General features: G+C 33.5%; 1 protein-coding gene across 1 annotated transcript in view; it reads right to left on the bottom strand.

The window, feature by feature from the left end:
* LOC149411195 (isocitrate dehydrogenase [NADP], mitochondrial-like) overlaps positions 1–13,850 on the bottom strand; it is a 30,563-nt gene extending 16,713 nt beyond the window's left edge. Inside the window, exon 1 of the mRNA XM_089647296.1 lies at positions 13,656–13,850. Within this exon, the coding sequence (XP_089503422.1) occupies positions 13,656–13,755 (100 nt within the window). The 5' untranslated portion in view covers positions 13,756–13,850. The remainder of the gene's footprint in view (positions 1–13,655) is intronic.
* Between the last annotated feature and the right edge of the window lie 6,525 nt (positions 13,851–20,375).

Here is a 20,375-nt window from a genome sequence, read left to right as displayed (position 1 = left end):
AAGTCATTATTATTATTATTATTATTAAAAATATTAATTTCGGTTGTGTGTCTAGCTTCCTCTTATTCTTTATACCTATTGCCGACCTTAGACGAAATGTCAAGGTTGCCGACCAGGATTCCCTACCATCATAGCTTCTTCAGGGCAGTTTAATAAAAAAATACTCATTTCGGTTATCTGTAAATCCTACGTAACTCTGGTTCAATGAACTCTAATTTTCTTCGAATTTAAGAGTCATTTTCAAGGAATGCTATGAGCTTTTTGTGAGTTGGTTGGTATAAAAACCTCAGAGGTCTAACAAAAGGGAAAATTTTAAAGTCACTTTTGTTTTTTTTAGGTACTGCATTTGAATTTGGAAGTTATTTTGCACGTAAGCCACCACAGATTGACAATGATATATTTTCAGGCGACCGGTAGTACTAAATACGGAATTTTTTTGGTAATTTTGTTTCTATAAAATAGTGATATATGTACATAAATCAAATCGATTGTTATAAACGTTCCGTTCGATAATATCGATAGTGAAAGATTATAATATTATTGTTAAACATAACAATATAAAAAACAACATTCACAAACGCTAAAATATACAGGGTTTTCCAATAAGAGGTGTTATTTTGATATTCAATCGTAAAAGATCAACGGTTTCGTTGCTTGTGTGGCACGTAGCGCCGTCTTGTTGAAAGTAAACGTTTTCCAGATCAATACCATCTAATTCCGGCCATAAAAAATCATTATTCATCTCTCGATAGCGCAATCCATTCACCGTAACTGTTGCTCCAGCCTCATTTTCGAAAAAGTAGGGTCCAATGACTCCGCCGGACCATAAATCGCACCAAACAGTCACACGTTGAGGATAGAGAGGCTTTTCAACAATAACTCTTCTGTTTTCCGAGCCCCAGATGCGACAATTTTGCTTGTTGACGAAGCCACCGAGGTGGAAATGGGCCTCATCACTCAAGATGATTTGCATTTGATTCACTCAAGTGAATTATAATAATTTCAATGCGTTGTTGAAGCGTGTATCGTTCCATTTTTATTAATGGCCTAGTTTCTACTTGTCAAATGTCAGCTTCAAAAGTAACATCTACCGAAATAGCGGGCTATTCAAAATAACACCTCTTATTGGAAAACCCTGTATTTGATTTAATTGAATGAGAAATGAAATCGGCGTCCCCTGTTTGACCGAATTGCGAATACAAGATCGATGCATAATGAATAAGATTTAAAGGGGACGCTTAGAAGGTCTGAACACGTGAAATAAGTGTCAGGGGAACAAATTAAAGTTATACGTGACGCACAAGCTTATGCTACGTATACATCCCCGAGCCGAACTGCCGAACTGAACCTCAACTTATGTAAAAGAAACGAAGCAACCGCAAATGGCGCGAAACGCCGCTTGCAGTTGATTCGTTCCTTTCCCCTAATTCGTGGTACGGTTCGTGTTTCTGTTCGCAAATGTATACGTACCCTTAGAGCAGGGGTTCCCAACCTTTTTGTACTCTAGAGCACATTCTAAAATATCGGTAGGGTGGCGGGCACCACCTATTTTTAATCGACAAACTCGGGGCAGCAATCGCAATCAAAATGACAACAACGCGGTTCCAGGCGGGGAATGCTATTTGCACATCACTCCTTGTACACGCCGAAAACCCGAAGTGAGCCGATGATCGCCGAACCGATCGGCCGAACCCCTGCCTTAGAGTAATGATGACAGAAGTCGGGGATGTCACAAAAAGCAGTGCCGTATTGAGGCCTAGGCAACATAGATAACTGCCTAGGGCGGCAATATTTAGGGGAATTTTTACTCTTCAAATTATTGGTAATCCGGTTAAATACGTGTTTGCAGGCCGTTTCCTGGTAAACTTTTAGTAAATTCCTAATGAATGGGAACAAGTGTTCATGCACCTGCATTTGCCTTGATAATAAAATGAATAAATGCTAAAATATTAATTTTATGAACAAGTGTTTCGACATAGTGATAATACATTCGTATTTTACTTAAAGTATATTAGGAAACCTATCATTTCATTCGTTAAGGACTGGCAATCCCGTTTTTAATCGGATTACGAATAATTTGAGGAGGTTCTTAATAAAATAGCAATATTTACATGTCCGCGTGTACATCTCAGCAGTGGTAAATAAAAAATAATGAGAGCCTGACTTACCTTTGCTAATTTGTTCGGTATTTGGAACAAACCATTATTACCCATAGGAATCCATGGGAATCGTTGACTCCCTTACCATCATAGTAAGAAATACGAAACTAACGGTGTGAGAAAGAGAAAACGCAAGCTTTATATTCAAATATATTCGTAGAAGGTAACCACAGATTAATTCAAATGAACACGTATGTTTGATTTCAAATTTGTAATATTTCAAAAAGTATACTTTAAAAAAATACTATACTTTATAAAAGTGTACTTTTTTTTCAATAATAAAATTTTAAAGCATTTAGTAATCGGATATGTTCAGAAATAACCCGTTAAGGCGATGCACTACGTCGTGTATTATTTTAAATTGAGCCCCTATCAATAAAAACCCTTACGTAAATGGCGATAAGGTTTAAATTCCCGCTTAACACCATCCGCCTGTTTTGATTTATGCAAGAAAAAAACATGACCAAAAAGTGCCTTTTATTTTATCTTGTGGATGTTCAGGAATAAATATTTAATTTTTTTCCGATCATTTTATAAATAACTTAATTTGCCACATTATACAATAAAATCATAACCGAAAATGGGTTCGTAAGTAGGAGATTTTGAACTTTAAAGCAGTTTTCATAGGCCTTATACATTATTTTTTTCTGGGCTTATAAAAAGACTTATCTAAAAAATACTCGATTATTTCAAAGGTCAAGATGTATTCTACTAGCAGTATTTACTTAAAGCATCTGAAACATTTCTAGGCGACCAAATTTTCAAACCAAAAACACATGATTTTTTTGTTTGAAAATTTGGTCGCCTAGAAATGTTATAATGAAATATAATAAATGTTATATAATGAAATAATCGAGTATGTTTTACATAAGTCTTTTTATAAGCTCAGAAAAAAATAATTTATAAGGCTTATGAAAACTGCTTTAAAGTTCAAAATCTCCTACTTACGAAACCGAAAAATTAAGTTATTTATAAAATGATCGAAAAAAAATTAATATTTATGCTTGAACATCCACAAAATAAAATAAAAGGCACTTTTTGGCCATGTTTTTTTCTTGCCTAAATCAAAACAGCTGGATGGTGTTAAGCGGGAATTCAAGCCTTATCGCCATCTACGTAAGGAGTGTTATTGGTGGCGGAACGATTCAAAATATTACACGACGTATGGCATCGCCTTATCCCATCTATGCCACGAAAACACCGCAAAAATATATATTATTTGTTGCATCCGGTATGATATGCAGCTACTGATAAATAAAATTGATAAACGAAGCACATTTTTCTAACATCCAATGAGATTTTAAATTACGCCATTTACGACACGGCATTCCTTCACTAAACTGATAAAAAGTACCGTCAATACAATATTTACTACGGGTAATAAATATATTACATCATGAAATATGGCTTTATCACAGACATAGGAATTAATAGACGAGAAGATAATGGCGAGGGGTAAAATCAACTGTTGAAGAACGAAGGGAGTAAGGCTGACTGTGATTCGTTAATAAATCAATCTGACAGTAAATAGGCATCTCGCATTATAATATCACCATTTAGTTCTTAAAAGTAAAATCTGCTTTGAATGAATAGACATTTTTACATGGGAGCGCAAATTACTCGCCACGTTATGAACTAATTTGCGAAGTCCAAATTCGGCAAAGTAAGGCGGCTTCTATTTTCAGAGTCGTAGTTAGTTTCAGAGTATTTAGTTAAGACACTTTTACAAATGTCTCATAATTTACTTACCCCAGTAAACAACGATGAGCACACTTGAGAATCGCTACATTGTGATGTGATAGTATATGTTTCTAAAACTGATCCATATAATACGGTGTGAATAAGCTTAAAATAAAGTAAAATAATGCTTACTTATGGAATGTAATACGACAATTGGGTTTATTCTCTTTTTCACATCTATTTTTACAAGTTTTCATATCACAAGTCAACATTTTGCCGTGTTATTTCGTAAAATGAACCGATGATGCCTCGACCATAGTTCGCACAAGAATGATGACGTCACGTTTTCAAATTTCACTTGAGGCCATATGCGAGCCCAGCCGGCTCAATGGAACCGGTATGGGGAGTGGGAATAATACGCTTTTAATCACTTAGGGCAGGTCTACTAATATTCATATGTCTATGGGCTTTATAATATATTATGCATACTATTTAATAATCTGTCAAACATGTGTTGTGCTACAGCACGACCCAAGAAAAATAATTTCTGAAACAACTTATTATTCAAAAGCGATTCAAATTATGCTAGTTAGAGAAAGAATGCGCCGCAGGCAATTTTTTTTGGTCTCCGATAGATATTTATTTATTTATTAATTTTATAGAGAATATATATATTTATTTATATAATTTTTACATTTATTTATAACAATTACAGGTAATATAGCCTAAGACGTTATAATTGTATCATTTATGCAGTGTATATGCAATGCCAAAAATCTCGCAAATGCGCTATAGGACACAAAAAATAAATCTATTTTTTTATCTACCGCATTCAAAAAGCACGTAGCTTTCCCCACAGGTGAGTTCATTAATAAATTAGTGCGGCTTGCTCTACTATATAGAAGATTGTGATGACGTCCTCGAGAGTGAGACTCTGGTACAAAAAAATTTAATTGGGCCAGTATCTCATTATTAGATAAGTGACCGTTTATTAGTTGAAAAAAATATTTAAGCAAAGCAATACCTCTACGTGTCTCTAGGGAGTGGTAATTGGTCATACCTAATATATAAATCGATGGGTAAAGCCAAGGGTAACGTCCATAGAGCCGCGAGAATAAAAACCTTAAAAAAAAATTATGGACTCTTTCAATGCGTAAAGTGTATGTTAATTCATGTGGAGCCCAGATGATCGAGTTTGATTCAAGTACACTTAGGACTAGTGTGTTATATAATAACGTCAGTGTTTTTGTGTTACGAAACGGATATGAGTTTCTAATTACGAAGCCGCCAATGTGAATGGTAGCAGAAGTAGACAATGACGAGGAAGACATGGCACGATCAAGTGAATCAGATACTTGAGTCGGGCCATGTCAAGAGTCAGAATAATAGAAGAGTATGTATGAGACGATGTATGAATGTGAATGAATGAGGCAAGGAGTGTGTGGTGTGACCGAGTTGTTTGGCGGTCCGTCCTCTGCCTACCAACAGTTTACATTTGATCACATTGTATATTACCTCACAGTATATTCAACGTACTACGATTATTGATGTATTTAGATGAGACATGAAGCTAAAAAAACTGCACAGGGTCTAGCAGCATTCGGTTGATGTCGATTGCTTACCGACCTGTTGTACGACAGGCTTAATTGAATGTTAATGGCTTATAAAATAAGCAAATTATATTTTTTTGCACTTAAATATCACTTTCAGTAATCCGAAATTAATGTACGGAATTATCCAAATTACAGAATTGTTTAGAAACGGATTCGATGCATTTTTTGCTTGTGATTTTCTAAGTTTTCTTTGTGTGTATTGATAATCGGTTAGTATCTGATATCACACCGCGATATCGTATAACCACTACAATGTTATCTAAATGTACAGACGAATTATGACGTCATATAAACCGCATCGGACAGAGAGACAACCATAGACATATGAATATTAGTAGACCTGCCCTAAGTGATTAAAAGCGTATTATTCCCCACTCCCCATACCGGTTCCATTGGAGCCGGCTGTGCTCGCGTATGGCCTCAAGTGAATTTAGAAAACGTGACGTCATCATTCTTATGCGAACTATGGTCGAGGCATCATCGGTTCATTTTACGAAATAACACGGCAAAATGGTGGCTTGTGGTATGAACACTTGTAAAAATAGATGTGAAAAAGAGAATAAACCCAATTGTCGTATTACATTCCATATATATAAGCATTATTTTACTTTATTTTAAGCATATTCACATCGTATAATATGGATCAGTTGTAGAAACATATACTATCACATCGAGATACGTCTGGACGCGAAACACAAAGCTGGTTGGTTGCTGGGAAGTAAATTATGAACATTCATAAAAGTGTCTTAACTAAATACGTAAACGAAATATTCGACTCTGAAAATAGAAGAAATTTATTTTGCCGAATTTGGACTTCGCAAATTTGTTCATAACGTGGCGAGTAATTTGCGCTCCCATGTAAAAATGTCTATTCATTCAAAAGCAGATTTTACTTTTAAGAACTAAATGGTGATATTATAATGCGAGATGCCTATATACTGTCAGATTGATTTATTGACGAATCACAGTCAGCTTTACCCCCTTCGTTCTTCAACAGTTGATTTTACCCCTCATCTTTAATTTCTAGTCTATATATTCATATGTCTGTGGAGACAACTAATTTGTGTAACTACATGACGATATTTTGATGGGTACATTTCAAAAATACAAAAAAACACTTTCATGTAATTGTCTAGCTTGATATTTATTTATGTTTTAAATGATAAATATTAAATTACCGAAGTATATATTTACTAGTACTTCTGTGAACAGCGGTAATTTTAAAATTATATGTCTAATTATCTCTTATTTAAATCATAAGATTTGTAACTAAGTACTTAAATACCTATCTTCTTGATTATAAACCATATATTTTATGTAACATTAAAAAAAAATACAAATGACGATTTTTACAATTTGGCCAAAGAAACGTTACTATGTCAACTACAATAATTCTTTTTTTCAAACTTTTTCTGGCAGGTAGGTACCACACTACTGAAAAAATGCTGACAAGAAAGTCCAAATAAACACGAAGATTTGAGACGCGAGCGTCCCCGACTTCTACTACCATTCGCTCTACATGCCCAAAGCGTCCCTTTCTTAATCTTACTCTTAAACTTAAAAACTTCCGATTACATCAGCCATGCATTCTTTACGAATCTTCACATTTCACACAGTCATACATGGTTTTACGACACAAGCCTTAGAGATCTCATTTAGACAGCATGTTTATCTCTTCAACCGCGTGATGTGACTAGGTTTTATAGTGATTTATTTGTGGGGTACTATGCCGTGTTGCAAACGCTTTGGCCTACATTCATCATCAGGGCAAATGTGTAATTACACAACCCTGGTGATGGACACTGTAATGCTGTCCGAAACGTTAGCTAAAGAAGGAATTAGAAATAAATTACAATAATACTTTTGGCCGTGAAAATCTCGAATCATATCTGACTAGGTGTTACTTAATTCACAGCTCAAGACAATTCCATTATATATTATTAACATTACGTTAATAAAACTAATATGGTGTTTTATCTTTACCAATAATTAGTAATAATTACAAGTGTCAAGGGTTACTAATATGAGGCGAGATAACCGATAACGACAATAAGTCATACTGCATTCGGCTATCATGTTTATTCCAGTAAACAGCTGTTCCAGTAAACTACTATGTATACAGAGTGTATCGGCACGTACCCGACAAACTTTAACCAGCTATTCCTTAGCACATTTGGAGTAAAAAATGTTATGGGCACTTTGCTGTCCTGTAACATTTTTTTTTTATAAAAAAATTATTATTCATATTTTCACCACATGTCACCAATGTTTTATCCTTTGTCAAAAGTTTGAAAACCCGTTTGGCAATATTTTGTTCGAGTTTCGTTGAATAATGTACGTACGTACCTACGTTGGCGCGCTTTTACAATCACAACGAAATGGCACGGCACCATTCATCTCATTTTTTAACTATTATTATTTAGTGTGTACGAAAGAGCGAGGACACTTTTTGACACACTTGCTAATAACAGCTGTTGAACACGAGAAACAATGCAAATGACAGTGACGGAGTGTGGATTTTTTATTTATTTTTTGTTTTTAATGGAAAAAAATGTTACCGGACAGCAAAGCGCCCATAACATTTTTTACTCCAAATGTGCTGAGGAATAGCTGGTTAAAGTTTGTCGGGTACTTGCCACCCTGTATAATATTTGTAAAATTATGACTTTCTGTCTAATTACATATTTATTCCACCAAAATGACCCAGTTGGGATGTGTCATGCTAGGTCATTTGACGTCATAAATATGTGACGTCACATACCCGTACACAAAGTTGTTCATCTCCTTGTCTGATGATGTTCCGGACGTTTCTTATGACGTCAGAACTCTTCCGTGGGGTTGAAATATTATGATGTTATTTATACATAATTATGAAATCATTTTTTTAAGGCGATGCCATACGTAGTAATGAAAGATCATGTGTTTTTGGTTTGAAAATTTGGTCGCCTAGAAATGTTTCAGATGCTTTAATTAAATACTGCGAGTAGAATACATCCTGGCCTTTGAAATAATCGAGTATTTTTTATATAAGTCTTTTTATAAGTCCAGAAAAAAAATAATGTATAGGCCTATGAAAACTGCTTTAAAGTTAAAAAAAGTTTAAAGTTTTAAGTAATTAAATATTTATGCCTGAACCATCCACAAAATAAAATAAAGGGCACTTTTTGGACATGTTTTTTTCTTGCATAAATCAAAACAGGCGGATGGTGTTAAGCGGGAATTTAAACCTTATCGCCATCTACGTAAGGGTTGTTATTGATAGCGGCTCAATTTAAAATATTACACGACGTAGTGCATCGCCTTAAGATGATTTATTTACTGCACGAATATTCTTCATATAAAAGTATATTTGGATTGATGACCTTACTGTCATTTTGCTTTGATCAATAAGTATCTATTATTTGGGTGACCGGATAAATCATCACATCTTTAAAAAGTTATATTAACTCACGGAAAGTGATGAAACAAAAACTAACTAACCATCACGCCGTTTCCCCGCAGGGGTAGGCAGAGAGGACGGACCGCCAAACAACTCGGTCTTGGTACACACTCCTTGCCTCATTCACATTCATACATCGTCTCATACATACTCTTCTATTATTCTGACTCTTGACATGGCCCGACTCAAGTATCTGATTCACTTGGTCGTGCCATGTCTTCCTCGGGCGTCCCCGACTTCTGCTACCATTCACATTTGCATCATGTGATGAAACAAGAACTTTATTAACTGGATTAAGTAGGTTAAGTTAGTTTAAAAAAAATATTTTCATCGTTTCTAATGACTTTATATCACTTTTTAAAAGTGTGTTGAATTGTCACTGTGTTGAGTTATCATGGAACCATTATTTGTTTTCACTCCAAATGTTCCTAATAAACAATAAATAAATAGTATGTACTAGTGGATCCCGCAATGCTTCGCTATTGCTAAGGCGTCCGCCATTCACTACTGTATACCACAGTGTTACTGTTAAAAAACCATATTACTGACTTTAATGTCATTCCGGTGTAAGAGATATTGCGTTAAGGCGAAGCTTAATGCTAAATCACCATTTTGATTCATCTTTATAACGAATTGATGTACATTATGAATACCAAAAAATATGCTTTAGATAAATTGAAGGTTCTACTATCGTTTCGCTTGAGTAGAATACAAATAAAAAAATAAGTTACTCAATAAAAAATATAAATGTAAACTACTAAATAAAACATTTTTGCGTTAAAAATGTATGAAGGCGTAAAGGGAACAACTTTTAAAAAATACAGTATTATAGCTAAGATTATCTGTGACAGTTTCACTTGATTAACTTTTTTGCTTTCTTACTAAATTATTTACAAAATAAATAAAAACCAGTTTTGTGCTTGAAATCGAACGTTTCTAGACTCCATTTGTCAAGCGATTTTAATGCCTATTACCTATAATATACACTTACTGCGTAAAACCCGTAGGGTAGTTAGAATTTGGCGTCAGATGACGTCACATGCCCACATCTGCTATTAATTTCCCTTTCCGACGACGTTCTGGGCGGTTCTTATGACATCATAAATCTTCTAGGGGGTTTAAATGTGTAATTTATAGTTATGTAAGACGAAAAAAACACCCTAAAATAAAGCCAGAATCTGCAGAAGCCGTGCACAAAAATATGCGACGCGCTGTCCTGGTGTATTGGACAGACCTAAGGTTGAATTTGCTCTGGCAAATCTCTAAAATAAAGTGGGAATCTTAACGGCATAAAGTCGCGTAAAAACAATATTCGGCTCGCGGCCCGGCCTAATAGACGGACCTACGGTCCACTTTGCCCTGGCAGGCCTAGAAAATCGATCTTTCCGTGTGGTTTATTTTAATTATTTCTGATGAACGTATTACTAAAATCTCAAATATTTCTGAAGGGATCCTCGGGAAATTACTAATTCATCATATAGAAAAATAAAGTCTGGTGCTTACCGCTAATTTTATCGTAGAAAAACGTTTTATAATTTTTTTACACCGTTTTACATAAATTAATTTAATGGTAAGGTCCTATTTTTATTAATTTTAAATATAAATAACTTACATTCGTAATGAACCCTCTAGAAACATTTGAGATTTTAGTAATACGTACATCAGAAATAATTAAAATGCAATCGTCAAGCAAACCACGTTATTGGAGGAATCAACGTTTTCATATATTATACAAAATAAAATTGGCATATTACATTCAGAATTAATGTTTGTTAAATGGATCTTACATTTTACATATTGTGATGTGTGCGAGTATTAATTTAATTTGTATATTAGAAATATTCATTAATCTATTTCTATCGCGATAACCTTTAAGGCGATGCACTACATCGTGTAATATTTTAAATTGAGCCGCTATCAATAAAAACCCTTACGTAGATGGCGATAAGGTTTAAATTCCCACTTAACACCATCCGCCTGTTTTGATTTATGCAAGAAAAAAACATGGCCAAAAAGTGCCTTTTATTTTATTTTGTGTATGTTCAGGCATAAATATTTAATTTTTTTCGACCATTTTATAAATAACTTAATTTGTCACACTATACAATAAAATCATAACCGCAAATGGGTTCGTAAGTAGGAGATTTTGAACTTTAAAGCAGTTTTTATAGGCCTATACATTATTTTTTCTGGGCTTACTAAAAGACTTATGTAAAAAATACTCGATTATTTCAAAGGTCAAGATGTATTCTACTCGCAGTATTTAATTAAAGCATCTGAAACATTTCTAGGCGACCAAATTTTCAAACCAAAAATACATGATTTTGCATTACTGCGTATGTATGGCATCGCCTTAAATACTTATGAGTATTTTGTCACCGGTATTTGTACCAGGTATTTCTCTGTACCTGTACTCATTGTACCCAGTAACGAAAAGTACTCATAAGACCCACCTCTATTATTTTAAACGTTTCTAAATAAAATAACTGAACAGCTACCGAAAATGTCCAAATGTGAACCTATTCTTAGGAAATAAAAAAAAAAATATAATTATTAATGAAACAGTGGTGAGTGGTTTATTTATGATCAGTGGGTAGCCAGAAATATCGGGACGCCACACACATCTGTCGCGGTAGATTCGTCAACATTCAAATATTTATATTCGTTACTTCTATTATTCCAACATCACTTGTCATCGCAGAGCACGACTGCAGATCGCCAACTAACAAACAACAGTTCACAATGACTGAGGGTTGTTTTACGGAGTTTAAACAATTCATCAAATATCAAAGTTAATTTTAGATTTCCCTGGAAGTTCTATTAAAGTTCCGTTATTATACCACTATTGGCCAGTTGTTTAACAAAACTGCAATAATAACAACTTATATAGAACCTTCACAAAACCTGATCAACTTTGAAATTTGATGAATTGTTTAATATCTGCGAAACAACCCGTCCTAAATTGAGAACACTTAGTCGTTGTGAATTGCTCTTTGTTCGTTGACTATCTGCAGTAGTGCTCTGCGATGACAAGTTACCGACAAACTCGATTGTCCGTGCTAGATACCCGTGTAAACAAACACACGTGAAAATGTTTCAGTCTGAATCTGATCGAGTTTATAAAGAGTCGTAACGTTTTATTTTGTTCAAAAATAAGCCAAGGGCCTAATCTAACGTGTCAAACTTTTTATAATAAGTTTCGCGATTTTAACTTAAGGCGATGCCATACGTAGTAATGCAAAATCATGTGTTTTTAGTTTGAAAATTTGGTCGCCTAGAAATGTTTCAGATGCTTTAATTAAATACTGCGAGTAGAATACATCTTGACCTTTGAAATAATCGAGTATTTTTTACATAAGTCTTTTAGTAAGCCCAGAAAAAATAATGTATAGGCCTATAAAAACTGCTTTAAAGTTCAAAATCTCCTACTTACGAACCCATTTGCGGTTATGATTTTATTGTATAGTGTGACAAATTAAGTTATTTATAAAATGGTCGAAAAAAATTAAATATTTATGCCTGAACATACACAAAATAAAATAAAAGCCACTTTTTGGTCATGTTTTTTTCTTGCATAAATCAAAACAGGCGGATGGTGTTAAGCGGGAATTTCAACCTTATCGCCATCTACGTAAGGGTTGTTATTGATAGCGGCTCAATTTAATAAAATATTACACGACGTATGGCATCGCCTTAAGGGGGGGGGGGGTTGTTACAGAACTTCACTGAAAGAAAATATCCCACAACCAAAAACTCTATGTGATTCCCTACAGTAATTTTTCGAAATCCATGGGGGGGGTAGATACAGATTTCCATATTATAAAATTCCTCACATTTTTCCGGTCGCAAAATATAGTAAAAATACCTATCAAAAATACATACTACAAATACCCATCGAAACCATAAAAAAAAAATACCCAGCAAAAATACCTATCAAAAATACCTGGTAAAAGTACCTATTAAAAATATTCAGTCCCGATATAAAATACTTATGAGTATTTTGGAACCAGGTATTTTGGAGATATGTCACAAGTACAAAGTATCGCATGGAAATACCCGGTACGATAAATACGCCTCACCTCTAAAATAAACCTGTTAACAGCTACAGAAAAGTAAAATATGTTTTATCAGTGTGAATTTTATAATGTTAAATCAGTAGGTACTGTACTTAAATTATATATAATGGCTCATTAATTCATTACATTTCCTATATGTTCTTGCCGACATGTTCAAGATAAAAAGACTTATCATTGTAATTCGATGGACAACTTAAATTTCTTTATAATAATAAATCAAACCTTTAATTAAATTTAAACGATCATTTCATCACGAAACGCAGATGAACACTCGAATCCCAACTGAGTCAATAAACGCTTCAGAGTTTCGACTTTATACAATAGAATGCAATGAATAATAGTACCGATGTTATGTACATACTTCAAAGTTCAAAGGATACTAATGAAATGTTCAAAGATAAGATTCTGACAGAAAATATGATCTAATCTAGCCGGTAATCTGTTTCCTAAGCCAAAAGAAACATTTTCAATATGTTTACACAGCGAAAATGACAATAAAAACCTATTAACATCAGTATTAAATTATGAATATGTATACAGAAGTTACGGGTTTGAATAATGCAGGCATATTGAAATTCATAGCAGGTACCCCGGCCCGGCTTAAAAGAAAAACGAACAAAGCAAACGTCAAAAAGATGCAACACATAACCTGCAAAAATAATGTTGAATATAAATGAAATTTACTCACAATTTCTGACTTGAGTCAGGCACGGCAATGAGCTGTTGACGCTGCTTCCACTCACAGCCTTCACGCTGGCACCGATAGCCTTAGCTAAATTACCAGCCATTGTATAAATTTTAAGTTTCTGAAAGAATCAAACCACCAAACAGGAGGACACAACACGACTGACAGCTGCCGGTTGAAAACTGAATGCCGTCGAAAATAAGGATTGTTGGCTTTGCCCTTTGGCAACACTGGGAAAATTCAGCCAATCAGAGAGCATTGTGAGATACATTCTTGTAATAAGAAAGTTAATATTAAGACGTATTGCAAAAAAGTAGTTGTATTTGTATTGTCTTTTAAATGCTGTACAATAATAGTTATTACGTTATTGCTACTTGATATTTTTACTCAATACTTGTGCGTTTTAATGCGGGGACATTTTAGTAAAAAAAAATTGACAATCAGGAATAGAAAGAGCGCGTACTTTGAAACAAAGTTTTAATTACTTGTTTGATATATTTATTGGAAAGTTGTATGTATTGTAAAATGTTTGTTTGTATAAGTTATTGTAAATGCAAAAATATTTGAAATCTATTTTATAATATTACAGTTTTTAAGGTGATTTGAATCAGTATTTTTTTTATCTATTGATTACGTAGGTACTTAGTGTACCAATGTCCCTAAATATTTTTCTTCTTGTTCTGTAAAAAGGGCAAAGCAGTTTGTGACATTGTTTAAGTTCCTTTTAAATCCAAAATCATTAAAAATACCATTCATATTTAACATCCATGAAATATTTTCCAATATATTATCGAAAGTACCTACCCATAATATGAATTGTTAATTTGTAGGTACCCGTTATTCAAAAAGAGAGAAACTTATAATGAATAATGTTGGTTTCTTAGAAAATGCTAATCCGTAAGAAGAATTTAGAATGTTTTGTAAACTTCTGAGAATACCATTCCAGGTATAAATGACCATAGTGGGTAGAACCGAAAAATCATTGTGGGTTCTGGTTTTCTGTTTTGGGTTTGGCCTTTTGGCAAAAGAACAAAGCAAAACCCGTTTGTAACGGTAAAACTGGTGCAGCTGACGAACAAAATAATAATGGTCTGCGTTGTAGAAAGGATATTATTTTACGATGTTGTAAGTATTTGCAATAAATGCCAAAAGTTTTGTTATGAAGACACTGTTATCCTAAAAAAATGGCCGTAGACGAAAGTTGACATAATAATAGTATTTAAACAAGTAAGTAAGTAATTTTTTAGTGAGTACCTACTCATTGTTGTAATGTACCCTTGGGTAATATTTAAATATTCTTCACAAACAACCATAGAACCTTTTTGGGATATCAATATCCCAGACTGACACGATCTCATAAAAGACATGCTATGTCATTTTTTATTATGGTGAGAAATATGATTTAAACCCTATAAAAAGCCCTCTCTAAAAATTAAAAATAATTGTACGAAACAACACTTACCATTTGAAAAATATTTGTCGAGGTTTGCTAATTTTTTAATAAATCTTTTACATTAAACGAAAAAACGTTTATAATAAATACCTTTGTCTAATTGAATATGATTTTTTTAGTTTCGTGTAATGCAGTAATTACAATTTACAAGATAAAATAATAATATTAATATTTTAATTGCATTTGTCGATTTGTAATATGAAAATCTGGAAGAGTCTGTCATCTGCCTTCAAGAACAGTATGTTTTACTGAAATACGTTCAAAAACAGCGAATTGATCTGAAATCGAACGTAATGTGAAATTATTTTTGGCTGAATCTGTATTCTTACAGTAAACATATGAGAAGTAGCAAGCAAAATTCGGTTCCATGAAAAAAAAACAACCAACTAACCATCACGACAACTTCCTGGCAGGGGTAGGCAGAGAGGACGGACCGCCAAACAACTGGATATTGGCACACACACTTTGCCTCATTCACATTCATACATACTCTTCTATTATTCTGACTCTTGACATAGCCCGTTTCGAATATCTGATTCACTTGATCGTGCCATGTCTTCCTCGGGCGTCCCCGACTCCTGCTACCATTTACATTTCCATCATATATTCTCCTTACAATCCTTTCTTCGCTCATTCGCTCTACATGACCAAGCCATCTAACCTTCTAAGTAAGCGTAATGAGTAAGATCATCCATGGTTTTATCACACATACGCCTCAGGGATCTCATTTCTACAGCATTCGGTCTAATGTCAACCTTTCTCTGCCAGATCCATCCCTCACTGCACATACATCAAGGTAGGTACCAGCGCTCCATTGTGGACTGCTAGCTTCGCTTCTTTGGACAATTTTGTGTAGGCGCGAACTGCGTTCAGTCCTCCATTAATGGAGTTACCTGCATTTACCCTTCTTTCAATATCTCTGTCAGCCTTCCCAACTCTCGTAAAACTACTTCCTAAATACACAAACTCATCCACCTGCTCCAAGTATTCCTCATTCACAACTATATTGCACACTGTTTTCGTACTCTCTCTTTCAAACACTATTACTTTAGACTTACTTATATTCATCTACATACTTCGTTCATCCTAGACACGAGAGACTGTAGAAATTACAAACAAACCTATTATAAACTAAGAAACTAAACTATCTTTTTTTATTTATATTATAGAAACAAACAGTACATGATTTACAGATAAGAAACAATATACAGGAATAAGATACTTCATGTTGGGTACCTACTACCTATGATATGTTTCCTTGTAATGTCTGCTTAGTGGTATGTTTATTCCTTAGTTACCAGGTGACGTGTGTAGTATATAGGTGTGTGTGTGTAATGTGGTTCCATGCTAACTCAACACAGTGACAATTCAAGACACTTTTAAAAAGTGATATAAAGTCATTAGAAACGATGAAAATTTTTTTTAACCTAACCTAACCTACTTAACCCAGATAATAAAGTTATTGTTTCATCACTTTCCATGAATTTATATAACTTTTTAAAGATGTGATGTGATGAATTATCATTGTGATGATTTATCCGGTCACCGTGTAATGTATATGTGTGTGTGTGAGAGGGTGTGTGTGTGTGTCTGTATGTATGCGCATATAACAGTTTAAATTATTGACATGATGACACGTTTGAATTTGGGCAGTGAATCCGAAAAAATGTCAATGTTAGAGCTTAGACAAATATTATTTAGAGTTTGAAGAGCTCGGGTAATTGGCAAATTAGATGCACTGTATGTCGTATGCGTCTCAAAGGTATTTTAAAATTAATAAGGATGAGAAGTTCGGTACAGTCGATTTTATTGTTATATTTCTATTCAATTATTTTATCGTGTTCTCTTTTAACACTGTTCAGTATTATCCGGTTACCGATGAATTTATAATTGACCTCTCCGTCTTGTATAGTGATATTATTATGCCAAACACAGCATGCCCAACTTTCCTACTATTTGGCAGACAGGTCGACATTTGCAGTATGAGAACGATCTGGTTTTATTACTAGTTCTTGTTATCAACATCTCAAGGCCGTGGCCACGTTTTGGTTCAAGAATAAGGAGTTACACAATGCAACACGAATCTATATCCCAAAACAACACATATAATGCAATAATTAAAATAGGTCAGAAAAGGTTTATGTATATTAAAAAACAGGGCCACCCCCATGCGGATGCGTTTGGAGCAGTCTTGCAAAATTTACTTGCGGACGCCGGGATTTGAAAACGCGGATCACGGATTCGTAGCCAAGGATCGCAATCACTCATCCACGGAATTAGTTTAGCATTTTAAAATTGGCAATATTTTGAGGGCGCCCAGGTTTTAGTAAGATGATGTAAGCGTAATGACTAAGATCAACAAAGGGACGCTTAGATGGCTTGTGCATGTAGAGCGAATGAGCGAAGAAAGGAGTGTAAGGAAAATGTTCAAAGCAAATGTGAATGGTAGCATTAGTCGGGGACGCGCGAAGAAGACATGGCACGACCAATTGAATCAGATACTTGATTCGGCCTATGTCAAGAGTCAGAATAATTTTTTTTTTTTTTTTTTTTATTTTTTTTTTTTTTTTATTTTATTTATTGAAACATATAAACCAGGTTACAATTTTTTTAACAATATAAACAAAAATATATCAATCACTCTCCTAATAAAGCAGCTGCTTGTGTTTAGGAGAGGACAACAAAAATATTTTTACATTTGTTTAAATTATACAAAAAATATTAGTAATAAAACAAAAAATAACACAAAAAATAACAATAAAAGTAATAAAAATATAGGTTAGTTAATAAATGATTCAAAGAATTTAAAAGGCAAAAACATATTTCTAAACAATAAGTAAAGTTATGAGGTGGTACAAGAGTATTTTAATTTAATTTTTTTTTTATATTTTTCGTAGTTTTCTTCCGATCGTATATCAAGGGGTAATTTATTAAATAATTTTACACCCTTGAATATATAGTGATGTTGTGCTGTTGTGGTTCGTGCTAGTGGCACGGTTAGTCCTCCAACAGATATTATTCTTTTGCTAATATTCAATTGTGGTAAATTATTTTTACTAAAGAAATCTTTATGTATTTGTAGAAGTGCAATTTTGTCATAAATTTTTGTAAGTGGGGGAACCGGGAAATCTTGAAAAACATTTATAGTTGGGTAGTAATATGGCTTTTTTAAGATGATTTTTATTAGTATTTTTTGAATAGTTTCCAGTGGGAGTAGGGATGATTTATATGCACCCCCCCAAGCCACGATTCCATATTGTAGGACAGAGTGCGCCAATGCATAATAAATATCTTTTAGTATTTTTAATGATACAATATTTCTTAGTCTAAAAAATATATAGATTAGTTTTCTCATTCTGTCTACTGTGGAATTTATTTGACTTTTCCATTTAATGTTATTATCAATAATTATTCCAAGATATTTTATTTCTTTTTTACTACTAATGTTTATACAGTTTGAATTACAGGGTGCGAATTTAAGGAGGCAATTTCTTTCGTGAATTTTTATGTTTAGATTTACATTTGAGTTATTCCCTGTTAGGCTATAAGGTATAAAATGGGTTTTTTCGACATTCAGTGTCAATAAATTTTCGTCAAACCATAGTTTAACGATATTTATTGCATTATTAGCTGATACTACGACCTCATTCCATGAATTTCCTTCAATAGTTATAACTGTATCATCTGCGTAAGATATGATGTTTCCAATGATTGGGAGTTGAAAAAGTTCATTAACATATATTATAAAAAGTAAAGGTCCCAAAACAGTTCCTTGTGGAATTCCAAAATCTATATTTTCTATTTCACTTAATTCGTTGTTTACTTTAACCTGTTGAGTTCTTTGATAGAGATAACTTTTTAACCATGTTTTAGCTTTGCCAGTAATTCCTATATTATTTACTTTATTAATTAATTTTGAATGTGAGACACTATCAAAAGCTTTACTGAGGTCAATGAATATACTTAGGCATTTTTTGCCTCTATCTAATGTTTTGTAAATAAGCTTAGTTAATTCTGCAATTGCGTCTTGTGTGCTAAGTTTATCTCTAAAACCGTATTGACTAGGGTTAATACTTTTTTGGTTATCTGTATAATCAGTAATTTGTTTTTTTATTACTTTTTCGTGTATTTTTGCAATGTTGGATAATAAGGATATTGGGCGGTAATTGTTTACTTCTTTTGGATCTCCGGATTTATATACTGGGATTATAATGGCTTTTTTGTAGTTAGACGGGAATATTCCGTATTTAGTACTTACATTAATTATATGCGTAATCGGTTTGGTTAGAAAATTGCAGTATTTTTTCAAGATTTCTGTAGTTATACCGTCGTATCCTGGCGCACTACCATTTTTAAGTGATTGTATTATGTTTTCAATATTTTTTTCTGAAGTCGGTTTAAAATTTGAAAGATTGCTATTTGTTATTTTATCTTCATGTATGTCATCAGGTTGATAATTTTGGTCAATTTTATATGCAAGTTTTTGACCGACGGTAGCGAAAAATTTGTTGAAAATATTTGCGCACATTTTTGGTTCACGGATAGCATTTATGTTAGTTCCATTATTGTTTATGACATTTATTGTAGACTTATTTTTATTATTTTTATTCATTATTTCATTTATAGTGTTCCATGTTTTTTTAGGGTTTTCTTTTGTGAGGATTATTTTCTCCCTGTAATATTTTTCTTTTGTGTCTTTGATAATTTTAATGAGTTTGTTCCGGAATATTTTGTATTCGTTTTTTACTTGGCTACTGGTAGGGTTTTTTTTTGTGTCTATGAAAAGTTTTTCTTTTTTCCGGATAGATATGAGTAATCCTTGCGTAATCCATGGTTTGATTTGCCTTAATTTAGAACTTGGTTGATTATTTATAAAGGTTGTACAGTCTGCGATATGAGCATTTAAAGTTTCTTCAAAGAAGTTTGCGCACATGTCTGGGTTTTGGCAATTTAGTATTGAGGACCAAGATTCGTTACTTAATTTATTGTTTAATTTTACATTGTTCAATTTGGAAATTATGTTAATATTTTTTCTAGAGTCATTTAATCGAAGAGTATGTATGAATGTGAATGAGGCAAGGAGTGTGTGCCAAGACCGAGTTGTTTGGCGGTCTGTCGTCTCTGCCTACCTCTGCAGGAAACGGGGTGATGGTTAGTTAGTTAGTTAAGGGTGTTCTAGGCCATCATTTCAAATTATGGAGACAGGGATGGTGAATTTATACATATTTTATGAGAATACCGCACCATCTGAGACTATGGCATCCCCAATT

The sequence above is a fragment of the Hesperophylax consimilis genome, chromosome 26 (assembly GCF_061612785.1).
Source record: "Hesperophylax consimilis isolate HC1 chromosome 26, BYU_Hcon_1.0, whole genome shotgun sequence".
Classification (NCBI taxonomy): Eukaryota; Metazoa; Arthropoda; class Insecta; order Trichoptera; family Limnephilidae; genus Hesperophylax; species Hesperophylax consimilis.
Note: the sequence above shows the minus strand (reverse complement) of the source record. Positions and strands in the feature narration are given on the sequence as shown.